Raw genomic sequence first — 21,369 nt, 5'->3', positions numbered from 1 at the left:
GTGTACATTCTCTTCTTTTGGTGAAAATGTCACATGAAATTAAACTTAAGATATGCAAGTATATTGCTACCAGTAGGTTCCTTTTCAATCATGGAAGAGTCAGTTTCTTTTGATTGATTTTCATTGATTTACAGTGATGCAAAAATACTGATTTTTTTTTTGTACGCAATAAATCTTAGCTCTGGTGCATATCAATCAAAATTGTAGAAACATAGCAGTTCAAAATCAAGGTATATTTATGGAAAATTAATCACCTTGTCAAGTTTCTTGATGCGTACTCCTCTCTTCTATCTACAGATGACACTAGACACAAAATATTGAATAACTCAAAAAACAGATGTAACAAAGGAGATTTGGCAAGTAATTAACCATACGCTTCATCACAGCAGGCAATTTATCAAGCGTGTCAGACCTGCCGATTGTGGTTATATTAAAAGTAACAAAAGTAACAAACTTCTCATGTCCAGGTGTATGTTTTTATCTGGTAGGCTGGTGTCACACGTTGTCCAGCACTTCAGACAGTAGATGAGCTGCTTGCAACACGCTTTATTGGGATTAATTTTTATGAGCAATAATGAACACAGTAAAATTTTAGTCTTTACTTCTAAAAGTATGAAGTGTGATTGAGGTGCTAGAAAAAGCTGACAGGTTTCACAGGTCTGGGCACAAAATGCTTTTACATTTCTTGCAATGACGAGTGCAATGTTGATGAGGATGATGATGACAGTGGAGTAATGATGACGTCAGCAATGATGATGACATTGATGCTGTGAAATTGATATGATTGATTAGAAAATGGAAAACGACCGGGTAGGATTTTAGACAAAAGCTGCTCTACATATAGACAATGAGGAAGTCATTTCTTGTACAATTATATATATACTTTTATTCTTGTTCTTGCATACATACATACATGTTACACATACATCACTTCACAAAGTTTGAAATACATGTATTGCTATTACGGTTGATTTTGAACACAGCACTAAAAGTTGTCCTTGCTTATCACCAGATTCTGGCTTGTGTTCTATTGTTCTTGCTACTCTCGGCAAGTGAACTATGAAATCAACTTGCACAGAAGTCACTTTCAAACAATTGCACAGATCAACGTATACAATGTGAAAGCACTTCTTTGGTTGAAATGGATTCTGCTTGTGCATATGGTCGACTGTTCTTTTCGGTAAGGCAAAGCACGGAACTCAATACGAATTTCATACATTCTGCACTTTGTACCTGCCACAAGTTTCTCGAGAATTCCTGTCAAACAGGTCAGTATATTGCTGCTTATAAAGCAAAGTATCTTAATAAGTGTTAGAAGGTACACATGTATTCTTCAAGCAAGTCATTGTCCTCCAATCATCAGTAAGAGCCCAATGTCGTTCAGTAAAATGGAATTAAAATTTTAACAGCAAAAATATTTCCTTTCTATCCTTGCTTCCAATTTCATCAGAAGAAGAAAGTTTGATGAGGAAAACAATATGTTCTTTCCAAATGCAACAATCCAATGAGAATGTGATTTAAGTGAAGATGGAACAATAAATGGGGGTTTGTTCAGCTCTGCCCATGCTTTTTCAGCACATTCCAAAAACTTTGCCTGTAAAAAGAAGAAGAGTAGTAGTGTGAGTTGATAACACAATGATGATAATCTTTAAATATTACATTGCACGTATATGTCATGACAGGACCGTTATAGCAGCTACTGCTGCAGATTCCAAGATAATTTCAGCGTACTCTACACACGAGGCTCAACATCACTGTGCAATCTATCGTCTCAGGCAGCTTTTATTCCTTTCCTTGGAAGAAATGCCACAATCCCGACATACCGCTGATACATGACAAGAATGCTCTGCTTTGCACACCATGAGCACAGTCCTCCCCTTTGGCTCTCAGAGAGAGGTGAATGAAGAGGAAGCGATGGACGTTTTCTGCTCAGTCTGGGCTCGTCCTTGTCTTTGGCAGATGCTCGTTCCTGGCTCAGCCACGGTCTTGTCAGCTCTTCACCCCTGGCCGCAGGCTGGCCAGTAGCTTGCTCCCTCTCAGGAGAGTGCACATATCTGGACGTGGTGAGAAAAGATTGGGAAGAGAGTTTTGTGGTAACGTTTATCGGCATATGGGGCTGTCAACATCTGCACATCTTAACACATACTCATGCACATTTTTTTTTTTTAAAGATAATGATAAATAAGATAAAATCTAAAGGTAAAACTCTTGATTCACCAGTTGGAAATTTGCCTCCGTATATCATGCTGAACCAAATTTAGGATACATGCACTCAAAGCATGATTTTTCAGTTTGGATCAACCGATGATAAGTATGACAAAAACATGCTAGCTGGTAGCTCGAGTACTGTAATGTGACATAAATTCAAAGGAATTTGAAGGCAAAAAAGGATCAGCAGAATCATGAACAGGAGGATTCTAAAAGGCTGTGGAAAGGGCAGGAAAAAAACCCCAACTAGATACATATGTATTTCAAAGGAAATCAGCAAACAAATGAATACTTTTGCAGAATTATACCAACAGCAATCACACATGAATAGTTTGCATGACTAGCAAAAAGTCTCATGGTATTGTATTTACCAGGGGCAGATCAAGAAATTCTGTAAAAGAGAAGCGCCTTTGCAAAATTAAAGGGGGCGCAAGCACCCCCCCCCCCAATTTTTTCCTTTTTATTTCTTTTGTTTTGACAAAAAAATTAAAAGAGGGGGTACACTGTTTACTAAATGGATGATTTCAAAGAACTTCCTGAACTGTTTCTCAATACATTGTACTGTGAACCCAAGCAGCACTACTGAGGTTTTTTAAATTGTCATTCACGAAAATGTCTTGACAATGTCTAGACAGACATTGAAACTGACGGACAAAACCACAAAAGTGTCACTCAAGACCTTCAAACCATTATGCAAAACCTTGAGAGTATCAATCACAACCTTGAAACCGATGCTCCCCACGTTTAATGATTGGCCTGATCAACACTACACTTGGGCATGGCATTGCGTAAGTAGCATGGAGATTGAAGGCCACATGATTATAAAAGGAACAAGTTCACTGTGTGGATTGAGTGAATGCAGCAGTAGTAGTAGAACACATCTATGAGACTTAAGAAAAATTTGATTATTCATTCTAAACTTAAAATTTTCTTAAAGTTTCAGTGAGACCATGGCTGGATGAAGAGACTTCATACTTCAAATATTTCTGAGAGGCTGCATTAAACATGGGTACAAAGGGAATAACACTACAGTAGTTGTGACTCCATCTCTTGAACCTCCTTGGTATGACCAAGGACCTACTACACACAGACATTCATGCATGTCTCTGTCTATGTCAAAATTGTCACAACAGCATTTTAAACATTCTTCCCTGCTTTGATATCATGATCGCCGTCACCTGCAAGCTGGAGCAAAACAAAATGCAACTTTGAAAAATCTATAAACTACATATGCAAAATGTGATAATTCTCTTAAAATCAAGCAAAATGCATGTGCTGTTGTGGTATGTATCGTAATATTACCGCTCAAGTATTTTCGTTAGCAATATTCATGTACTTTAGAAGAGAAAGTAAACATTTTGGCAGCCTCTTTCTATGATTTGCTATCTCATTTTCCAAAGTTTTCACACTTTTTTCCAGACTAAAAAGAGACAGTAAGGGAAAACGACACGCACATAGGTAGTATGTGTTATGATTTAGCAAGGTCATATGTGTGAGCGATAGCAAGCAAATCAGTAATTTCTAATCCAATGACACAAAATAAGTCATTTTCTGAGATTTGCTACAGTACTTCTCATCATTGGTGTTTATTTCAAGGTGAATCAGCCAAGTAAAACCAAATTAGGGAAATGGTTCTATTGTCAGCGGTGATGCATGGTTACACAATCATCATTTTCAAGATATCTGAATGAATGCACATGATGTGATATGTACGGTGATGGCGGCTCTCCTACAAATTTACTTCAAAGTGGTTGGATTCGTTGAAAGTCCATTCGGAGTAGGACCATGTAATGGTATGACTGAGATTTGATGTCATCTATGAATGAAAGTCAACCTAAATGAAAGAGGAATTCACTCTACTTGGTACAAACCCCCACCTTGAATAAAGCTTCTGGTGTTGGAATCCTTCTCAGACTTTTTGCTCTCAAAGATGACCACTAGACTCATCCTTCGGTCAATGTGACCGATGAAATAGGTCACCTGCTGGGGCTACAGGAAGAAAAAAAGAACAAAAACAAAAACAGAAAAAACAAAACAAAACAAAACTGTCAAAAATCAAAGCACTTGGTCCCAGTTTAAAGAATAAGTTCATCCAAAGATACAATATGTGGATTTAAGTGAATGCTGCAATATTTGTAGAACACATCAGTGAAGTTTGAGGAAAAAAAAAAGGACAATCTACTCAAACGTTATGAATCTTTAAAGTTTCAGTGCCGCCATTGCTGGATGAAGAAATTAAAACAGTTTTTGACATTACTGCAGGACAACGAAAACATAAACAGAATTACACATATTTACATATTTCTTTAGAAAAAAAGCAGGTTTTTCTTTTTGATTTATTTTCCAAACGGGAAATCTATTGAAGATTTGCTGGCCAATAGGAGAGTTGTGAGGCTATGACATCATCACCTGTCCTCACCTGACCTGATTGTGAAACTTTAAATCTCAAACATTTCACATCCAAATATGATGAAACTTCTAACTCTCTGTTTGCGTGATTTTAACTCTTTCTGTGTAAACCAATTCAAACATGAAGTGGACGGAGAGGCCCTTTAAAGCTGAGATCATCCTGCGAGGTAGACATACATGTACCTGTTTGCTAATCTTGTCAATCTCATAGGTGATGCTGTCCAGAGAGGCTGACTCATGCTTCGTCATGATCAGCATCACGATGTCTGGCCACAGGTGGGCAGGCCGTTCCTAGATGGTCAGAGGGAACATGAAATTAAATTCCTTGCTATTTAATTTATTATGACATCTATCTGATTGGCAGATGATCAAGCATATTACAATGCTCCAAAAAACAAAACAAACAAACAAACAAACAAACTCTGAATCGGGATTAGTTCTGTGACATCTTTAAGTGCACAATGCACTGACTGGTTCATACCATACACGGTACTCCAGGTTCATACATTGTAGTAACATTCACTGATCAATTTTCTCACACAACAACAATTTTTTTTTCTTGTGAAATGTATGTAATCACTGTGTCTCAACAATTTTGCAATCGTAAACAGTGTGTGTACAAAAGTACATTGTATATCTCATGTCAGTTTAAAGATGACAATAACAACAACAGTAATGATGATGCTAGTAATGCCATAGCACAAACGGTAAAGATGATGATGAAATGAAATAGTTAATGATAATGGCTGCTATGGAGACAACGTGTAGGTCAAAAATCTTACACAAATACAACTTTTGTATACCTGGTTACAATCATGTAGATTGCACATTGCACACTCACACTGGTAACCAGAAAACATATATAATGCTGCAACCATTACACACAGTTCGAGTTCATCCCAGTATAGCTTCATGTACAAGCTGCTTCAAGGGATTACTACATCAAGGTATCAAGGTAAGGTACCACTGTTTATTTAGGTACGGTATAGCGGGCAGATGATGCGAAGTCACGGCAACTGATACATCGGTGTGGAGAATGATGCTGGCTTACGTTTGGATAGGAGAATATGGCAGGGTAGCTGTCCATCCCCGTGAGAGGCTGCATCTGGTCATCAGGGAAGTGGTAACCCAGACCCTGAAAGGCGATTCCCGAGCCCTGCGTGTTCAGGACCAGGGAGATGTTGTAGGCGTCCGTCTTCTTCTGGAAAGCCACAATCCTGGAGGAGAGAGAGAAAAATGGCAGACTCTACCTGGTTCAGACCGATTAACTCACTGATACATACTATCACACACCATATTGTTTCCTTCGGAAGCTACAATCACTTTGCTATTCAGGTTTTCCAAGTGCCTGGTACATCCTTTTTCTAACAACATCATCATTTTCTCCTTAAAATTGACAGAGCCTTTGCAGTTATTACCCACTATTTTTGCCGGGTAAGGAGAGACCTTTTGCAAGAAAATCTCTTTAAGAAAACGGGACTGACAAAGTACAGTCATGATGCCATTCTGCAGAAGAATTGTACTACTTTTTCAACAATTAGTTGTTACGAAACTTTGTTCTGTCCTGTTACATACCAGAAACTAGAAATGTCGCTATGGCGACTGGTATGCCTCTGCCATAATGCATGATTCTCCTAATAGGTCTATAGTACATGTGGACAATGTGTTATTACATTTTCACAAATTTGGCAAAATATTGAAATGACATATTTGTCACAAATGTGTTGAATGTTCACCTTCCTTGACCTATGTTTAACTGGATGAATGGGAGAGCATGTATTTGGGGATTTTAGGACTTTTACTTGACTTTGACCCTTTCATAAGTTTATGCATTGAGTAATTTTCAAGGTATGGAGAAAAAGTGCAATTTCTGTATTGAATAGTAAATTGTTACCATTTTCATCTGGCCTTCGACCCTTGCCCTTTGACCCTAAAATTCATAAGAGAATCACTGTCAGGCAGAACATGCATAAACAGGTACTAAGTTTCAAGATAACTTGAGCCACTTCCGAGATATGGAGGAACAAGTAAAGTTCAGCACTTTCACTCGATCTCTGACCTTTTGATCTTTGACCTTTTTGGCAAAAAAAAAAATTCCCAGAGAATCTCTATTGGGTTATACATGCATGCAACAAGTAAAAAAAAATAATCCTGCAGACATTGCATATATATGACGGAAATAGTAAAATTTTGAAGTTTGCCCTTGACCTTCGACCACATGAACCAAAAATTCCCTAGATAATCACTGCCACTCAGTACATGGATATATACTATGTTCCATGGAGAAACCTTGAACCATTTCCAAGATATGGAGAAAAAACTGAAATTTTATCATCTTACCTGACCTTTTGACCTTTGACCTCATGACCCCAAACTTTCACCAGAGAATCTTAATTGGGTAATACGTGTATACACTAAGTTTCAAGAAAATATCTTCAGGCATTGCATAGCTATGGGGGAAATAGTGAAATTTTGAGCATTTGACCTTGACCTTTTGACCTTTGACCTTGAGCATGTGCACCCAAAAGTTAACAGGCACAACTTCACCCCCTAATACACATACATGCCAAGTTCCATTAGGATACCTCAAAAGTTTTGTTAGTTACACTGTCCACAAAATTCATTACGGACGGACGGAAGGACCGACAACGCGAAAACATAATGCCTCCGGCACCACTTCATTGCGGAGGCGTAAAAAAAAGTGTTAAACGCAAATAACACACTCACATGACCTTACTGTGCTGTAATTTTTGCATACAGACATTCTGGCAAATGAGGAAGTCTAAGACATTATCGCAAGATGTTGTTTTCATGATTTGTGAATATTATGAAAATTAAACCTGTGCAAAAATATCAGCTTTTACAGTATTTTCAAATCCCAATTCCTTCGACTTGAGGTCAAGAGTTATTCTCGCATTTTCTTGCCGTATCGATCAGTCGGAACAAGGCCTTAATCTTTAGGCAGGAAACTTTTTCACTGAGCCCTCGTCGCTGAGCCCCACTGATACTTACTTGCTGTAGTAGTCGATGGGGAGGTTGGAGAGGTGCAACTTCATTTCACCTGATGGAGCTTGCTTGCTGAGTGTGCTGTGGAAGTACAGGCTGAACTGAGATTCCACCAGAGAAAGAAGATGAACATTCATATAAAAACATATACAAATATATTCTCTGTACATTAATGGCATACCAGTGAAATCATTATATAATGACATTGACCTTTAACTCATGACTTTTATAGATTTTGCCTCAGATCTAACCAGCAAATTTCCACCTTGGTAGTAACCATGCAATCTGTGCCATGACATAATAATCACATACTTCCTAACTTAGTTACTGCAACAACAGCAAATTTTCAATGATTTTTTTTTTTGAAAATTGACAAGTCCCTGTTAACATTAGATGTAAATTTTCACAGGTAAATTCCAGTATAAATTGTGCCATTACATATTATCCTCATCCCAGCCCGCTTTAACCCTTTCTGTGTCACAGACATTGGATAATGTGTACAATGCTATAGGGGCATCTGTGCTTATCACCACTCAAAGCACAGACAGGTTTAATCCAGCCACAATAACACTAATGCTAAACATTCTACAATCTTTCTACCGCCATATACACCTCGGCAGAGAGAAATGCAGAGGATGAAGGGACCCAAGTGCCACAGTGGGATTTGAACCCTGAATTTTCTCATTTGAATATGCACAGCACAATGCATCTCTGCATCCTATTATGTAAAAAAACACATGTTCCCCTGACCTTTGATATCTGAGCTCCTTGCATCTTGACCAGCCAAGAGAAGAGGGGTGGGATACCCGAGTTTTTCACCTGCACCAGGGCATACAGCTTCTTTCTGGGCTGCGGAGAGGGGGAGGATGAGGGAATGAACATCATCGAAATGGTTAAAAATGGGGTGAGGCAAAACTTGATGATCCTAATGACAACAATAGTACTGATGTAATGACTACATGGATTTCACAGAGCATCAAACAGGCATCACTGGTACCGACAGCAATTACATACACATGCTATCTATGAAAAAACATTTTTGATCAATCGTGTGTGTGTGACAACATTCACGTTATAATATGGTGAATCACGGAAACCCTACGTTTTTAATATAGTGTAGTTGAGGCTATTAGACACCACTTTGCCTGAGACAGACATGACAATATTTGATTAAGTCTCCATTCCACTATCAAGATCTGGACCCCAATCTACCCCGATCAATCAGATCGGCGGAGAGCGGCAACAGTGTAGAGGGATCAGCTGAAATCTGACATATCGCGGGGTTGAAGAGGGAATTTTTTCAGATTGGGAACAAATTTTGAGCAATCACATGTTCAAAATTTCTTCCCGATCTTCCTGATCAAAATTGCCCTATTTTGAATCGTTAAGCAAGCGGAGTGATCATAGTGACACTGTAAACACTGTGGGATAAACGTAATAAAGTCATTCTGAGCAGAGTAACATCGGCACAAGAACGGGATGTAAACTAGACACCGATGAGGTCTTGCTGCTGTGCCGCTCCTCCCTGATCTAAGCACCACCCTCACTATGTTCTCAGCTCTCGTTAAAAAAATCTCATTCTAACATCATACTGTACCCAGATTGGCTCATGTTTCACCCGATCCTTCTTGATCTGAGAAAATTGCCAAATTGTGGCCAGAATGGCAAGGTGAAACAGCGGCTTTTGTCTACTGCTACCAGACTCACATCCTTGGCTTTAAAGGCTGCCCCCCAGGCTTCCAGGCGGCGGTGGGAGTCCTGCAGGCGGAGCAGGGCGGGCAGGAATCGCCACTCCCTCATGTGGCACTCCGTCTGGAAGACGGTCCGCAGCAGTTCCAGCTCCACGTTGAAGCTGTTGTGAAGCGGGACCAGGACTGGGTGATGGAACCGTTTGGAAGTTCTGTACAGGGAATAAACAGCAAAGGAACTTGTCCAATTGATTGCATCCCATGCAACCCTACCCATTCATCACCATTATCATCACAATCATCATCACCAGCACCATCATTATCATTATCATCATCTTCATCATCATCATCATCAACACCTTCACCATCATCATCACCATCTTCATCATCACCACCATATCATCATCACCACCACCATTATCACCATCATCGCTATCATAATTTACTCTTCTGTTCTGATTTTTGAAAACTAAACATGGTCTTGCCTTACATTTAGGTGTATATTATGGTATCTCCCTACTGATTGCAACAACAAAGATTTTCTCCAAGATTTCATATTATCTGTGATTATCTTCAACATGAAAGCCCTTGACGGCAACTCAGAGAGGACAGAACGAAAGAAAGAAGGTTTTGAATGACTCTTATCTTTCTAAAACTTTTGATTGAACTCACAAGTGTAATAAGGTCACATACTGAAACTGTCAAGAAAGATTAAATTGATGATGTCTCATTGACAACATAACATGTAAATCTCAAAAATGAATATTAATAGTTGAAGTCTTACTTATTGAGGATCTCTTCTACAGTGCTCCTCAGTTCGCCATAGTCAACGTCACTTCCCTGGATTCCAAGGCTGCTCAACTTTTCATATCTGAACAGTCGCTGTCAGGAAAAACTCACCTCAGATCATACTTGTCGTTCAAATGTGCATGCATTCTACTGTCCTAAGATACTTGACAACCAAAATCTGGGCAGCGCACACTATTGCTATGTGTGATGGGTTTCATAAAATTCAAAACATCTGTTCATCAACAGCTAACTTTCATTCATACAGGCTGCACAGTTAGCAAAGACAATACCTCACAACTTTTATTCAATTTTGTATATATGGAGGGCTCGACACTATCGGTGGCCCGGTGGCCCGGGGCCACCAAAAATGAAAGTCGGGCCACCAAATTTTTAAAAAGGGCAAATTTGGTGGCCCGCATCGGGCCACCAAAATTTTTTGAAAAGTAAGTAAATAAATTCGTAACTTTTTGCACCGGAAATTAGCAGTTAAATTTGTTTAAAGGATGGATGAAAAGGACTGAATGAGTGCCTGAGAGTGAGTGTTGCGAGTTTGTTGAAGTTTATTCATGAGTAGTTATGTCCAACTTGTAATTCTTAGGCCTACTATCATAAAACTTAGATATTTGACTCAATAAAAAAAAATGGACTTTTAATGTTTTTTATTGTTTTTTGGGGACACCAAATTTTTCTCTCGGGCCACCAAAAATTTGAAATTTAGGATTTTGGTGGCCCCATCGGGCCACCAAACAAAAAAGTTAGTGTCGAGCCATAATATATGATTAGATTATCCATTACGATGAAATCCAGTGACGGTCCAAGTGATGTTTTCATTTGGTTTATAATTTTTTTTTATAGATATTGAATCTCACTGCTTTTCCAAAACTTTGCCTCGGCAGAAGATTTCGTCCTAATTCAGAAACACTAGTCCATGCCAAGCTCTAGAATATGTCACTATTGTCATCAGTCTGTTCTTACATCTGCAAGTTTGATATCATATTTTTACTGTCGAGTTTCATATGCACAGCTTACATCATATATGATATAAACTGTGAACCTGTGTAGTAAAGTTTTTTTTTTTTTTCTAACGAGATGATGTATATGATACTAATGGTTCCATGATAATTGTTTATGCAACAAATGCTCATTATCAAATATCTGCATGTTACGCCAAACATAAATTCTATCTACACACACAACCCCAACCCTCACCCTTATCCCTACATCAAACTACACCTAAAACCCTATCAAACCCTAACCCTAACCCTAAGTCCTTGGAGAAAATAAAACCAGGTTAATTGTCGCGGGAGCAAATGTCATTATCATTATTATCATTATTATTATTTTTATTCAGCATTTCAGATTATATGCGCATGTACATGGGTAAATACAAAACACATTTGATTCAGTCATGTTACGATGCAAGTATGTGACTTTAGCCACAAATGGATACACTGCCATCATTTCCTGCCTTGCTTCGATGAAGTGACAGAGCTGCTCACACAAGTGACCCAACAGCTTGTCTGCTGCCACCTGTCCCGGGCCACCCTGTGACCAGGTCGCTTCTTGAGTCTTGCCTTCAACGCGCCGCAGCTCACCGATGGCCACTGTATACATGCCCTTGCCCACCGACTGCATGCAAAGATAAATGAACATAATCTAACATCATCTGCTGTTAGCCTACGAGGTTAAAATGAATTCCATGTACATATTTGTAATAATCTTGCCCCATCTTATCTTAAAGATTTAATTTCCTTCCGCTCCTCCACTTCAACCCGTTCTCTTCGTTCTTCCTCCGCTCTCCAATTATCACGTGGTCCCCGCACCTGTACACGTTATGGTGATAGGGCCTTTTCAGTTATTTCCCCACTTCTTTGGAATGAACTCCCTTTTTATATTCGTAACGCTGAAAATGTTGATAGGTTTAAGTCATTGTTGAAAACTCATCTGTTTACACAACCTTAATTTTGCTGTTGTTGTTGTTGCTGTCGTTATCATAATATGTACATAATGCTGTATTTTGTTTTTACGTTATATATATTATTTTTCCCCGATTTGATGCGCTTAGAAACATCAGTATTAAGCGCTATATAAATGTTATTCATTTCTAGTTAAAGTGAATCTCCTGACAATGTAACAGAAATTCCCATGGATGTTTTGTTTTTCTCAACCTGTTGTCTGCAAGACAAAACTGCCATTAGGTCGGTCTTGTCAAAGTTTGGTGCTGACACAGTGCATCTCTGATTTTGTAAAAGAAAGTTTTGATTACTGCAGTATGGCAGATATGGGCAATGTTGCCAACACAGCTGGACCTGCATAAACATTGTGGTTGGGCAGATGATAGCCATGGCTCATTGCCTACAATTTTGAGATCCATTTCATGTCATGTTGCGGAGTGATTTGAAACCTCTGCAACATACACCAGCATAAAACACTTTTTTTTTTAGGGGGAGGGGGAAGTGATTGTAACTCACACATATTCTAAATCATGTTGTTGTCATGTTACCATATCTGTATCTACAGTATGATGAAAACAAAAACAAAGCATAAACAGTCATGGCATTAATGATAGATTTATAGTACTCATATGCAGGGCATTTAGACAGAGAGCATGGTGCATTTGAAACCTCTGCAACATACACCAGCATAAAACACCTTTTTTTTGGGGGGGGGGGTGGGGGGGGGGGAAGTGATGGTACACATACACACTTTGTAAGTCATAACTCACACATATTCTACATCATGTTGTTCTCATGTTACCATATCTGTATCTCCAGTATGATGAAAACACAAACAAAGCATAAACAGTCATGGCATTAATGATATATTTATAGTACTCATATGCAAGGCATTTAGACAGAGAGCATGGTGCATAATCACGTTTCTGCACAGAAGTATGACGTAATTCTGATAGTTGGTGTTGGAACCGGTGTTACAAGTAAATATTGTCTGCTGAACCAAGCTCCACTATTGTTGTCGACAATTTACATGCTTTTCCTCCATTTGGCTAACACCAGCCCCCAGGGATGATCACATTTGTAATTTCAAGTTCGGTACAATGTTCTTGCCGCCAATTTTACAGCAGTTGCTCAGGAGATAACACTAGCACCAGCACAAGCACCAACCTTGAAATCACCTATTGGGCAATTTAGATTGACTGTTGAACAGACAAACTGATCACCATAGCTCACTGCTACTCTCACCTCTTTTCTGCTAAACCACTTGGACTCCAGGAAGGCCAGCGAAACATAGCTCTTTTCACCTACAGCAAGGAAGTTGAGGGCATTCATGAGCCCTGTCCAGTTACCTCCAGCATTTCCAGCCAGCCTGCAGATTTCCTTCTCCTTGTCCTGATCACAAGATCAGAGGAAACAAGGAAAAGTAGAAATTACGCAGTGCGTAATATATGTCCCCGCCGGAAGTAGCATTTAGTAGCAAAATGTACAATATAGGTAAAAAGATGAAGGTCAAAGGTCAAAGAAGTCAAAGGTCAAAATTCTATGTAGAAGTTTTGAAGCCCTCACCTAGTGCCATCACATAAAGCAAACGGAATCGAAATCGGGTTAGAAATGGCGAAGGAGTAGCATTTTGTAGCCAATGTACAATATAGGTAAAAAAATCAAGGTCAAAGGTCAAAGAAGTCAAAGGTCAAAATTCTGTGTAGAAGTTTTGAAGCCCTCACCTAGTGCCATCACTTAAAGCAAACGGAATTGAAATCGGGTTACAAATGGCAAAGGAGTAGCATTTTGTAGCAAAATGTACAATATAGGTCAAAAATCAAGGTCAAAGGTCAAAGAAGTCAAAGGTCAAAATTCTGTGTAGAAGTTTTGAAGCCCTCACCTAGTGCCATCACATAAAGCAAACGGAATCAAAATCGGGTTAGAAATGGCGAAGGAGTAGCATTTTGTAGGCAATGTACAATATAGGTCAAAAATCAAGGTCAAAGGTCAAAGAAGTCAAAGGTCAAAATTCTGTGTAGAAGTTTTGAAGCCCTCACCTAGTGCCATCACTTAAAGCAAACGGAATTGAAATCGGGTTACAAATGGCGAAGGAGTAGCATTTTGTAGCAAAATGTACAATATAGGTAAAAAGTCAAGGTCAAAGGTCAAAGAAGTCAAAGGTCAAAATTCTGTGTAGAAGTTTTGAAGCCCTCACCTAGTGCCATCATATAAAGCAAACGGAATCAAAATCGGGTTAGAAATGGCGAAGGAGTAGCATTTTGAAGCAAAATGTACAATATAGGTCAAAGGTCAAGGTCAAAGGTCACAATTGAAATTCTGTATAGAAGTTTCAAAGCTCCCATGTAGTGCTATCATATAAAGCAAACAGAATCAAAATGGGGTTAGAAATGGCGAAGGAGTAGCATTTTGAACATTTTGATCACACACGGACGCACACACGGACGGACACACGGACACACGGACACACGGACGGACACACACACGTACGGAGCCCGTTTCATAGTCCCCTGCTCGAACTCGTTCGGCGGGGACAAAAAAAATAGTCACAGGCAAACACAAACTTTATACAAAAGCTGACAGATTCAATCTGATTTCTAGTCCAACTTTAAACAACCCACACAACAGAAAGCTATGAAAACTATTATGGTACCCCAAATATAAACTCTTCTTTACTGCCCAAAAGAAAATACTCCAGAATTAGCTCTTTGCTCTGGTGCTGGAATAAATCTGAAGCTTCATGTTGCCTGAAGACATGATTGAGATTAATCTCAACTGCCGAAATATATAATGATAGAGTCTAGAAAATGTAAAAAATGTAGAGAAACTCATGATTGCTTGTGTCAGAGCACTTGAGCAGTTTCTGCTCCCTCCCTCTCCAACCATAAATGACCCTACCTCCTACCATCAAGTATGTCAGTGACAAAATGACTAGAACTTTTGTAGATCAAGTTTAGCCTTCTCCAGATCTGCGTGGTCATTGTAGATAAGCATGATAAGGCCAGTAAGGGTCCAAACCTTCATTGGTCTGATTGGTCGCTTTAATTTTCCTGCAGATTCTAGCTTCTATTACTTAGAACCAGGTATTTTATGAACATGATTCTGACACCAACACTGACTGACACCAACAGTGAGTATGGTAGGTGTCTAACACATCACTGGACACTGTACACTGAAAACGACACCACTCTCTATTAGTATTTATAGCATTGCGCGTAAAGAACGAACATACACACATGAGACTATTAAGCGCAGTGGTATTCTGTTCTACACTGGGGATTTGAAAATGTCCAAATATTACTGAAAACCCCAAGATCAACAACAAAACAATGATATTGATAACATAGATTATAAAGACACATTGGCACTTCACACACATTGGCAATAGAGGGTAGGGGTGTTTGGTTTCAAAGTACAGGGCAACTGAGTGCGTCAAAATAACACCCCACGCATTCCAAGCTGCTATCTTAGAGCATGTAGCTCTAGAGTAAAACCCCCAGTTTTCGGCAGGCCTCCAGAATCCGGACAACTATCGCTTATCACAAGCCAGCAAATTCTATTGTAACAACACACGCATATCACATCATTTCACACACTGGCACTGTTGTTCACAACAGGAAAGTGCCTTAGTCACCTCCAAAAGTCCATCTAAATCCCAAATTTGCCATAAAAAATGCAGAATCGGCACAACTTTTCCAAAGCCTGCGCGAATTATGTCCCGTGTTAAGAATCAGAGTTGCCAAAAAGTGCTAAAAACTGAGAAATACGCCAATCTCTGGCGAGATTTTTTGCTTATCGCAAGCTCAGAATGTGATGGTATCTTCAAACACACAAAAGAAAATAAAAATCACTGTACCGGTAAGTGCCGATGCAGTGACTCAATGTACAGAGGTTGGATGCAAGTGCTGACTCGCCAGAGTTCGGACACCAACGGGCACTGCAACGTCCCCAATGCAACCTTGCGCCAACAAGGTATGGTGCGGCGCATTTTTCAGCGGCCTTGTATATGGGTACACATTGACATTGAACACGCACAGCGCGCGTCCACATTCTGAAGAGGCCGGCCAAATTCCAGGGGATTATCAAGGTGATAATATATGGGTATTTTGTGAAATTTTATGATGACGATGCATTTACAAAATCAGCATTGAGAAAAAGTAGTTTGATATATCTAACATAGGTCTACGTTCTACATTGTTGTAGATATAATTCTGTATGTAGATCTATTAACTGCAGAAAAGCTTAGTGAAAGTGTCCAAAAAATCAGCTTTGAAGTTGGTTTGGATAAATCCTGGGACAATGACCCCATATAAAAATAGAAAATTTAAGTTCGACGCCACGCCACCTGTGACCTAGCCATGACCCAGCTCATCTCAAGGACTAAACCTGGATCTGAATCAGCGGGCCTGATCCGACTAGTCGGATCAGGCCGCTAGGTGCGGCAGTCTTGCATTGTGCGAACACACTGGCGCCCATGTTTTGATGGGCGCTCTGCATCGGTTGATTAAAGCTTGATTTTTGAAAAAAAAAAACAGACAGGATTTTTTCTTCTTTTCACCATGGATAGTGGACATGTGTGTGTAACAAAAAATCACCGTGCAAAGTTGCGGCAATTTATACGTCAGATGTGAGATGAATAGAAGTGAATAGGGGGCCTCATGAGGCATGGGGGCGGTCCTCGTGAGGCGTGGGGGCGGTCCTCATGAGGCGGGGCAGTCCTCGTACGCGGGAGCAGTCCTCATGAGGCGGGGTAGCCCCGGAGACCTGCCGCTCTGCGGCGGGGTCCTGGCGGCTACCCCGCAGTTTCGTTCAAGTGAGAATCACGAACAACTCCCTATTGCCACATATACGGCAACTTCACAAATAAACCATGGCTAAATGTCCATCATAAACACAGTGACAATATAAAATGAAATATACACTACCCCATTGCCTTGGTCCTTCTCACCAATTTATCTGGAAACTGCATAATTTTCCACATTTTTTAGGAGTAGGCGGTCTGCCCTAGTGGAGAGCTTTGCTGCTATTTTGAACGTGTATATCCATCAGTACGCATCTACGCATGCGTAAACAATGACGTCAACGTTACGGACGCAAAAGGATATGAATAATGCATCATCGCACGGTGAATATGCATCATGTAGCGAGTAATACAGCTGTCAATGCACTGCACTGAATGCATTGTGTGCGCATGTGCAAGTGATTGTGAGTTTTAGTAGCATCGGTGAGCTGAAGATATTTGCCTTATAAGACAGCATTTTCTGCATCATAAGCAATGAAATGCATCAAACAGTCGCCGATGTGAATCATTTAGGTTTAGTCGACCCATGTAAGTATTCCCAGTAGTTTTTGTTGAAAAATTAAGGAAATACAGCGCCGGAACGGCACCTGTTTGGTACAACATTAAAATATCGATGCCAAAACGGCGCAGCCCCAACACTGTACGTTGTACGTTGGGGCTGCTGGTCGCAGTTAGAGGCGGGGCAGTCCTCGTACGCGGGAGCAGTCCTCATGAGCGGGTTTCCCGGACTGGAATAGAGAGGCTCAGCCTACGTTCAGAATCTTCCATAGCATCCATAGCAAAAATGGTGCGCTAGCACTGGTGTTTTACTCTAACGTTAGCATGGTCAGTGATGGTTAGGTAGATCTAATTCTAAATTAAATTTACCAAAATTTGCATTTTTAATGCTCGCTTGTGAATTCAGAGTATTTTCTTTATAAAGTAAAATTTCAGGTAAATTGGGAGATATCTTAAGTTTTTATCGATGTAAATTTACTAGACACCCAACCATACCTGAGTACCTGACAAAAGCAGCCAGGTAGTTTAGACCTCTAAAACAGTTACTGAGTTAGTTTCTATCATCTTCTTGGTAGCCCCTGCACTAACGCGAATATGCGTATGTCGTGATGTGGGGTTGTTACACTTGCTCGTAAGGCACTCACCAACAATTCTTTCACTTTGTCAAACATGAGCTGACTCAGCTTCTCAAAGCAGTCTGCAAGGACAGCTTCATGATTGGCACTCATGTTGGTCTCTCTGAGAGCACAACTACATTAGCACCTATTGTAGTTTACCAAAACATCCAAGGTTTGTCCAGCGGCGTTTTGCTGAGCTGCCCGTAGATCTATCTAACCTGTTTAGTTATACCCTATACTCTATTAGATAAACTTTGATATTTTGATCGTGCTGTAGAAATTCTGCCCTCTACGGCATTACAAGTGACAGTACGATCTGTTTCTACGACCGAGTTCAGTGATTGAAAATCTTGAATTGAAAAGGTATTGTAATATCCATCGCAGCCCGCAGGCTGAATTGCGGACATTGAAAAAACAAAAGACCACGAATACATCAAAATGTGTACAAGATAGAAAAAAAAACAACAACAACATCATAAAAAACATAGAAGAATGTAATAAAGAAAAAAAAATCATTTGATATTCATCTTAACTGTTGCACAATAAAATCAACCTGTACGCCTGTCAACAAAACCACCACAAATATTGCAATTACAATATGACCACTGTTCTCATTTTTATAAATAAGTTGAGATTCATAACCACTTATCGACCACTAGCTCCGAGCTGGCTTGGCAAACAGAATGAGAGGGGAGCATGAAAACAACAACAACACCAACAACAATCATATATATATATGTATATATATATAGGCCCTATGTATATATTGTAGTTGTTCCGCGTATTGGCAGTACTAGAAATAGCAATAATAAAGTCACAACAGAGGAATGCAGGGAATGCATTAATAGCCAATCTTGATTTTAATGATCCAATGATCATTAAAATCAAGATTGGCTATTAATGCATTCCCTGCATTCCTCTGTTGTGACTTTATTATGTATATATATATATATATATATATATATATATATATATATATATATATATATATATATATATATATTTATATACACACATGAGAGATATTGTACTACCGCTGGTAAGTCAAAAGCAAAGCATTATGTAGAACATTCAAACCCTTTTATGCTGATCTCAGTTCAATCTTTACAGAACTCAGTTATAGATGTCTTTAAAGCAGACAGAACAAAAGCCTTATGCTCTGTCTCTTCTGTGTTGTCTTAATTTTCTACTTGTTAAAGGGACTGTACAGTTCTGGTCGAGGTGAGGATTTAGCTTTTAACGTTTTGCGAGATATTCAGAAACCACTCTATGAGATGTCAAAGAGCATGCAATTCTAAGGGGTATCAAAAGTTTATTTGATGAAAATCGGTTTTGAAATGGCTTAGATATCCAAAAACAAGGTAAAACTAAGAGATCCTAATAAAAGGCGTGGCCTGTCGCCTTTTATTATTATCACTTTTTTGGATATCTCAACCATTTGAAAACCAATTTTCATCAAATAAATGTTGAATCCTTCTTAAAATCACATGCTCTTTCATATTTCATAAGAGGTTTCTCAATGTCTCACTTTAAATAGGAATGTTCAAAACATGAATCCCCACCTCAACCAGTACTGTACAGTCCCTTTAAACTCTCACTCCCCTTCTGTCTCATTTCTATCCCCCATGAGCTCTGCCTTCTCAAGCTTTTTGCACGAATTTTTCTCTCTCCATTTTGTTTTTTCCCCCTCTCCTCTTCCCACCTTGGTTTCCGGCCAGTTCGTATCACCACTTGTCCACCATTCGAAGTGCTATTAACCTTTTAGCAACTGAAGATTCCGTACATAATGACCTATTGTTCCCCTGGAAGGTACAATATTACTCTCATTTTGACAACTTAATTTATACATTATTCAAAATAGCTCACGTTTATTTCTTTCTATTAAAAGCTGTTTATTTGAAAGCCTAAGACTTTGCCAATAGTAAGAGAGTTGCGTGTCACAGAAGTAATTATTCTGACACACTTTTATGCAGAGAAGATTGATGAATACTAGTGATTCATCACCTTCTCCCTTCGATATTCCAATTTAAGTAAACCTCACTGGACTCTCCTTCATACAACAAACTCCTCGAGACCAGAAAAATCACTCAATATAGTACTGTACATTAAAAATCTGGGGGTATTTCCTGAAGAATTTAAGTCAATTTTAGAAGTTAAGATCAACTTAGAATTATGGTATGCCATTGGTTTCTCTCTTCAATTTTATTTTGTTTTTCGGAATCCCCTTCAAATTGTTATCAATATTTTCAGAAAAAAAAATACTTGGTCTCTTATCTAATTCTGTATTTTAAAACCTGGATGAAAAAGTCTCAAAAATGGATAATTATCATTACAAACTTAGAATATCATTAAAGAGCACACCATAATTTTTAGTTAATCTCATCATTTAAGATCAACTTAAATTCTTCAATTGTGATACATCCTAGGATTTAAAGAACAGGATAAAAAAACAACATTAAACTTTCATAGAAAGGAACCTTACTTCATTATGACAAGTTTGTCAAATCAGTTCCTTTATGAACGTCCAATGCATATGGCTGACACTTCACTGTTGGTGTAAGATAGCAGTCAACGACATCAAAGCCAAATCAAGCAAAGCACACACAAAATCATTTGAAAGGGACTGATGTCTGACAAGTAATTAATTTAATGCCATGACACCAAGCTTTATTATCATCACTGCTAATTTACAGCACCAGAGAAAAGACATCTGTGAAAATGCCACTGATATGAAAGAGAGTACATTTCATACATGTACTAACCAAGAATATACACTGTTCACTTGACAGTAAAATATCTCGGGTATCAATCATATACTGGCTTTTTTAAGAATGAGGCTCCACATACCATCATCGCAACAATTTGTAGACATGTGCAGAAATATACAAAGAAATACTGCCATAATATGAATTTTCACAGAAAGACAGATAAATAGATAAAGATAGATTAGAAAGGAAAATAACAGAGAGATAGATAGAGACAAAGATAGCTTGGAAGATAGAGATAGATAGATAGATGGATAGATAGATAGATAGATAGATAGATAGATAGATAGATAGATAGGTAGATAGATAGATAGATAGATAGATAGATAAATAGATATACAGTTTTGTAGATAGATAGATAGATAGATAGATATACAGTTTTGTAGATAGATAGATAGATAGATAGATAGATAGATAGATAGACAGATAGATAGATCGATTGATCGATAGGTAGGTAGGTATATAAAGAGATATAGAAAGAGAGAAAAATTGGTAGATAGATAGACAAATACATAGCGTAAGACAGATAATCAGAATTCTCAGTGATTGCATCTAACATATATCAGAACATTTAAAAAATTCAAAAGGTGAGCAAAAAAAAAAAAAAAAAAACCCAAACAAACCCTAAAAGTT

The 21,369-nt window shown here is 38.8% G+C and overlaps 1 protein-coding gene across 1 annotated transcript; it reads right to left on the bottom strand.

Moving 5' to 3' along the window:
• Positions 1–1,989: 1,989 nt before the first annotated feature.
• Positions 1,990–18,082, bottom strand: LOC139727584 (KICSTOR subunit 2-like). Its single transcript, XM_071638566.1, has 11 exons — positions 17,999–18,082; positions 13,301–13,447; positions 11,551–11,729; positions 10,096–10,182; positions 9,331–9,523; positions 8,374–8,472; positions 7,630–7,724; positions 5,669–5,834; positions 4,801–4,908; positions 4,086–4,197; positions 1,990–2,054 (listed from the first exon to the last, which is right to left on the bottom strand). The coding sequence occupies exons 1-11, from the start codon at positions 18,080–18,082 to the stop codon at positions 1,990–1,992; spliced, it is 1,335 nt and encodes a 444-aa protein (XP_071494667.1).
• Between the last annotated feature and the right edge of the window lie 3,287 nt (positions 18,083–21,369).

This window comes from Diadema antillarum, unplaced genomic scaffold (assembly GCF_040938485.1).
Source record: "Diadema antillarum isolate AM-2024a unplaced genomic scaffold, OU_Dant_1.0 seq00000136_RagTag, whole genome shotgun sequence".
NCBI lineage: Eukaryota > Metazoa > Echinodermata > Echinoidea > Diadematoida > Diadematidae > Diadema > Diadema antillarum.
This window is presented reverse-complemented; position numbering and strand designations above follow the sequence as displayed.

Bases quoted from the DNA above. Each gene is read 5' to 3' on its own strand.
- LOC139727584 (XM_071638566.1), bottom strand. From the start codon at position 18,082: ATGAGTGCCAATCATGAAGCTGTCCTTGCAGACTGCTTTGAGAAGCTG. The intron at 8,473-9,330 runs GTGAGTCTGGTA...CCCTCTCCGCAG, and splicing joins CAGCCTTTAAAGCCAAGGAT to CCCAGAAAGAAGCTGTATGC. The intron at 7,725-8,373 runs GTCAGGGGAACA...GTGGAATCTCAG, and splicing joins AAGGAGCTCAGATATCAAAG to TTCAGCCTGTACTTCCACAG.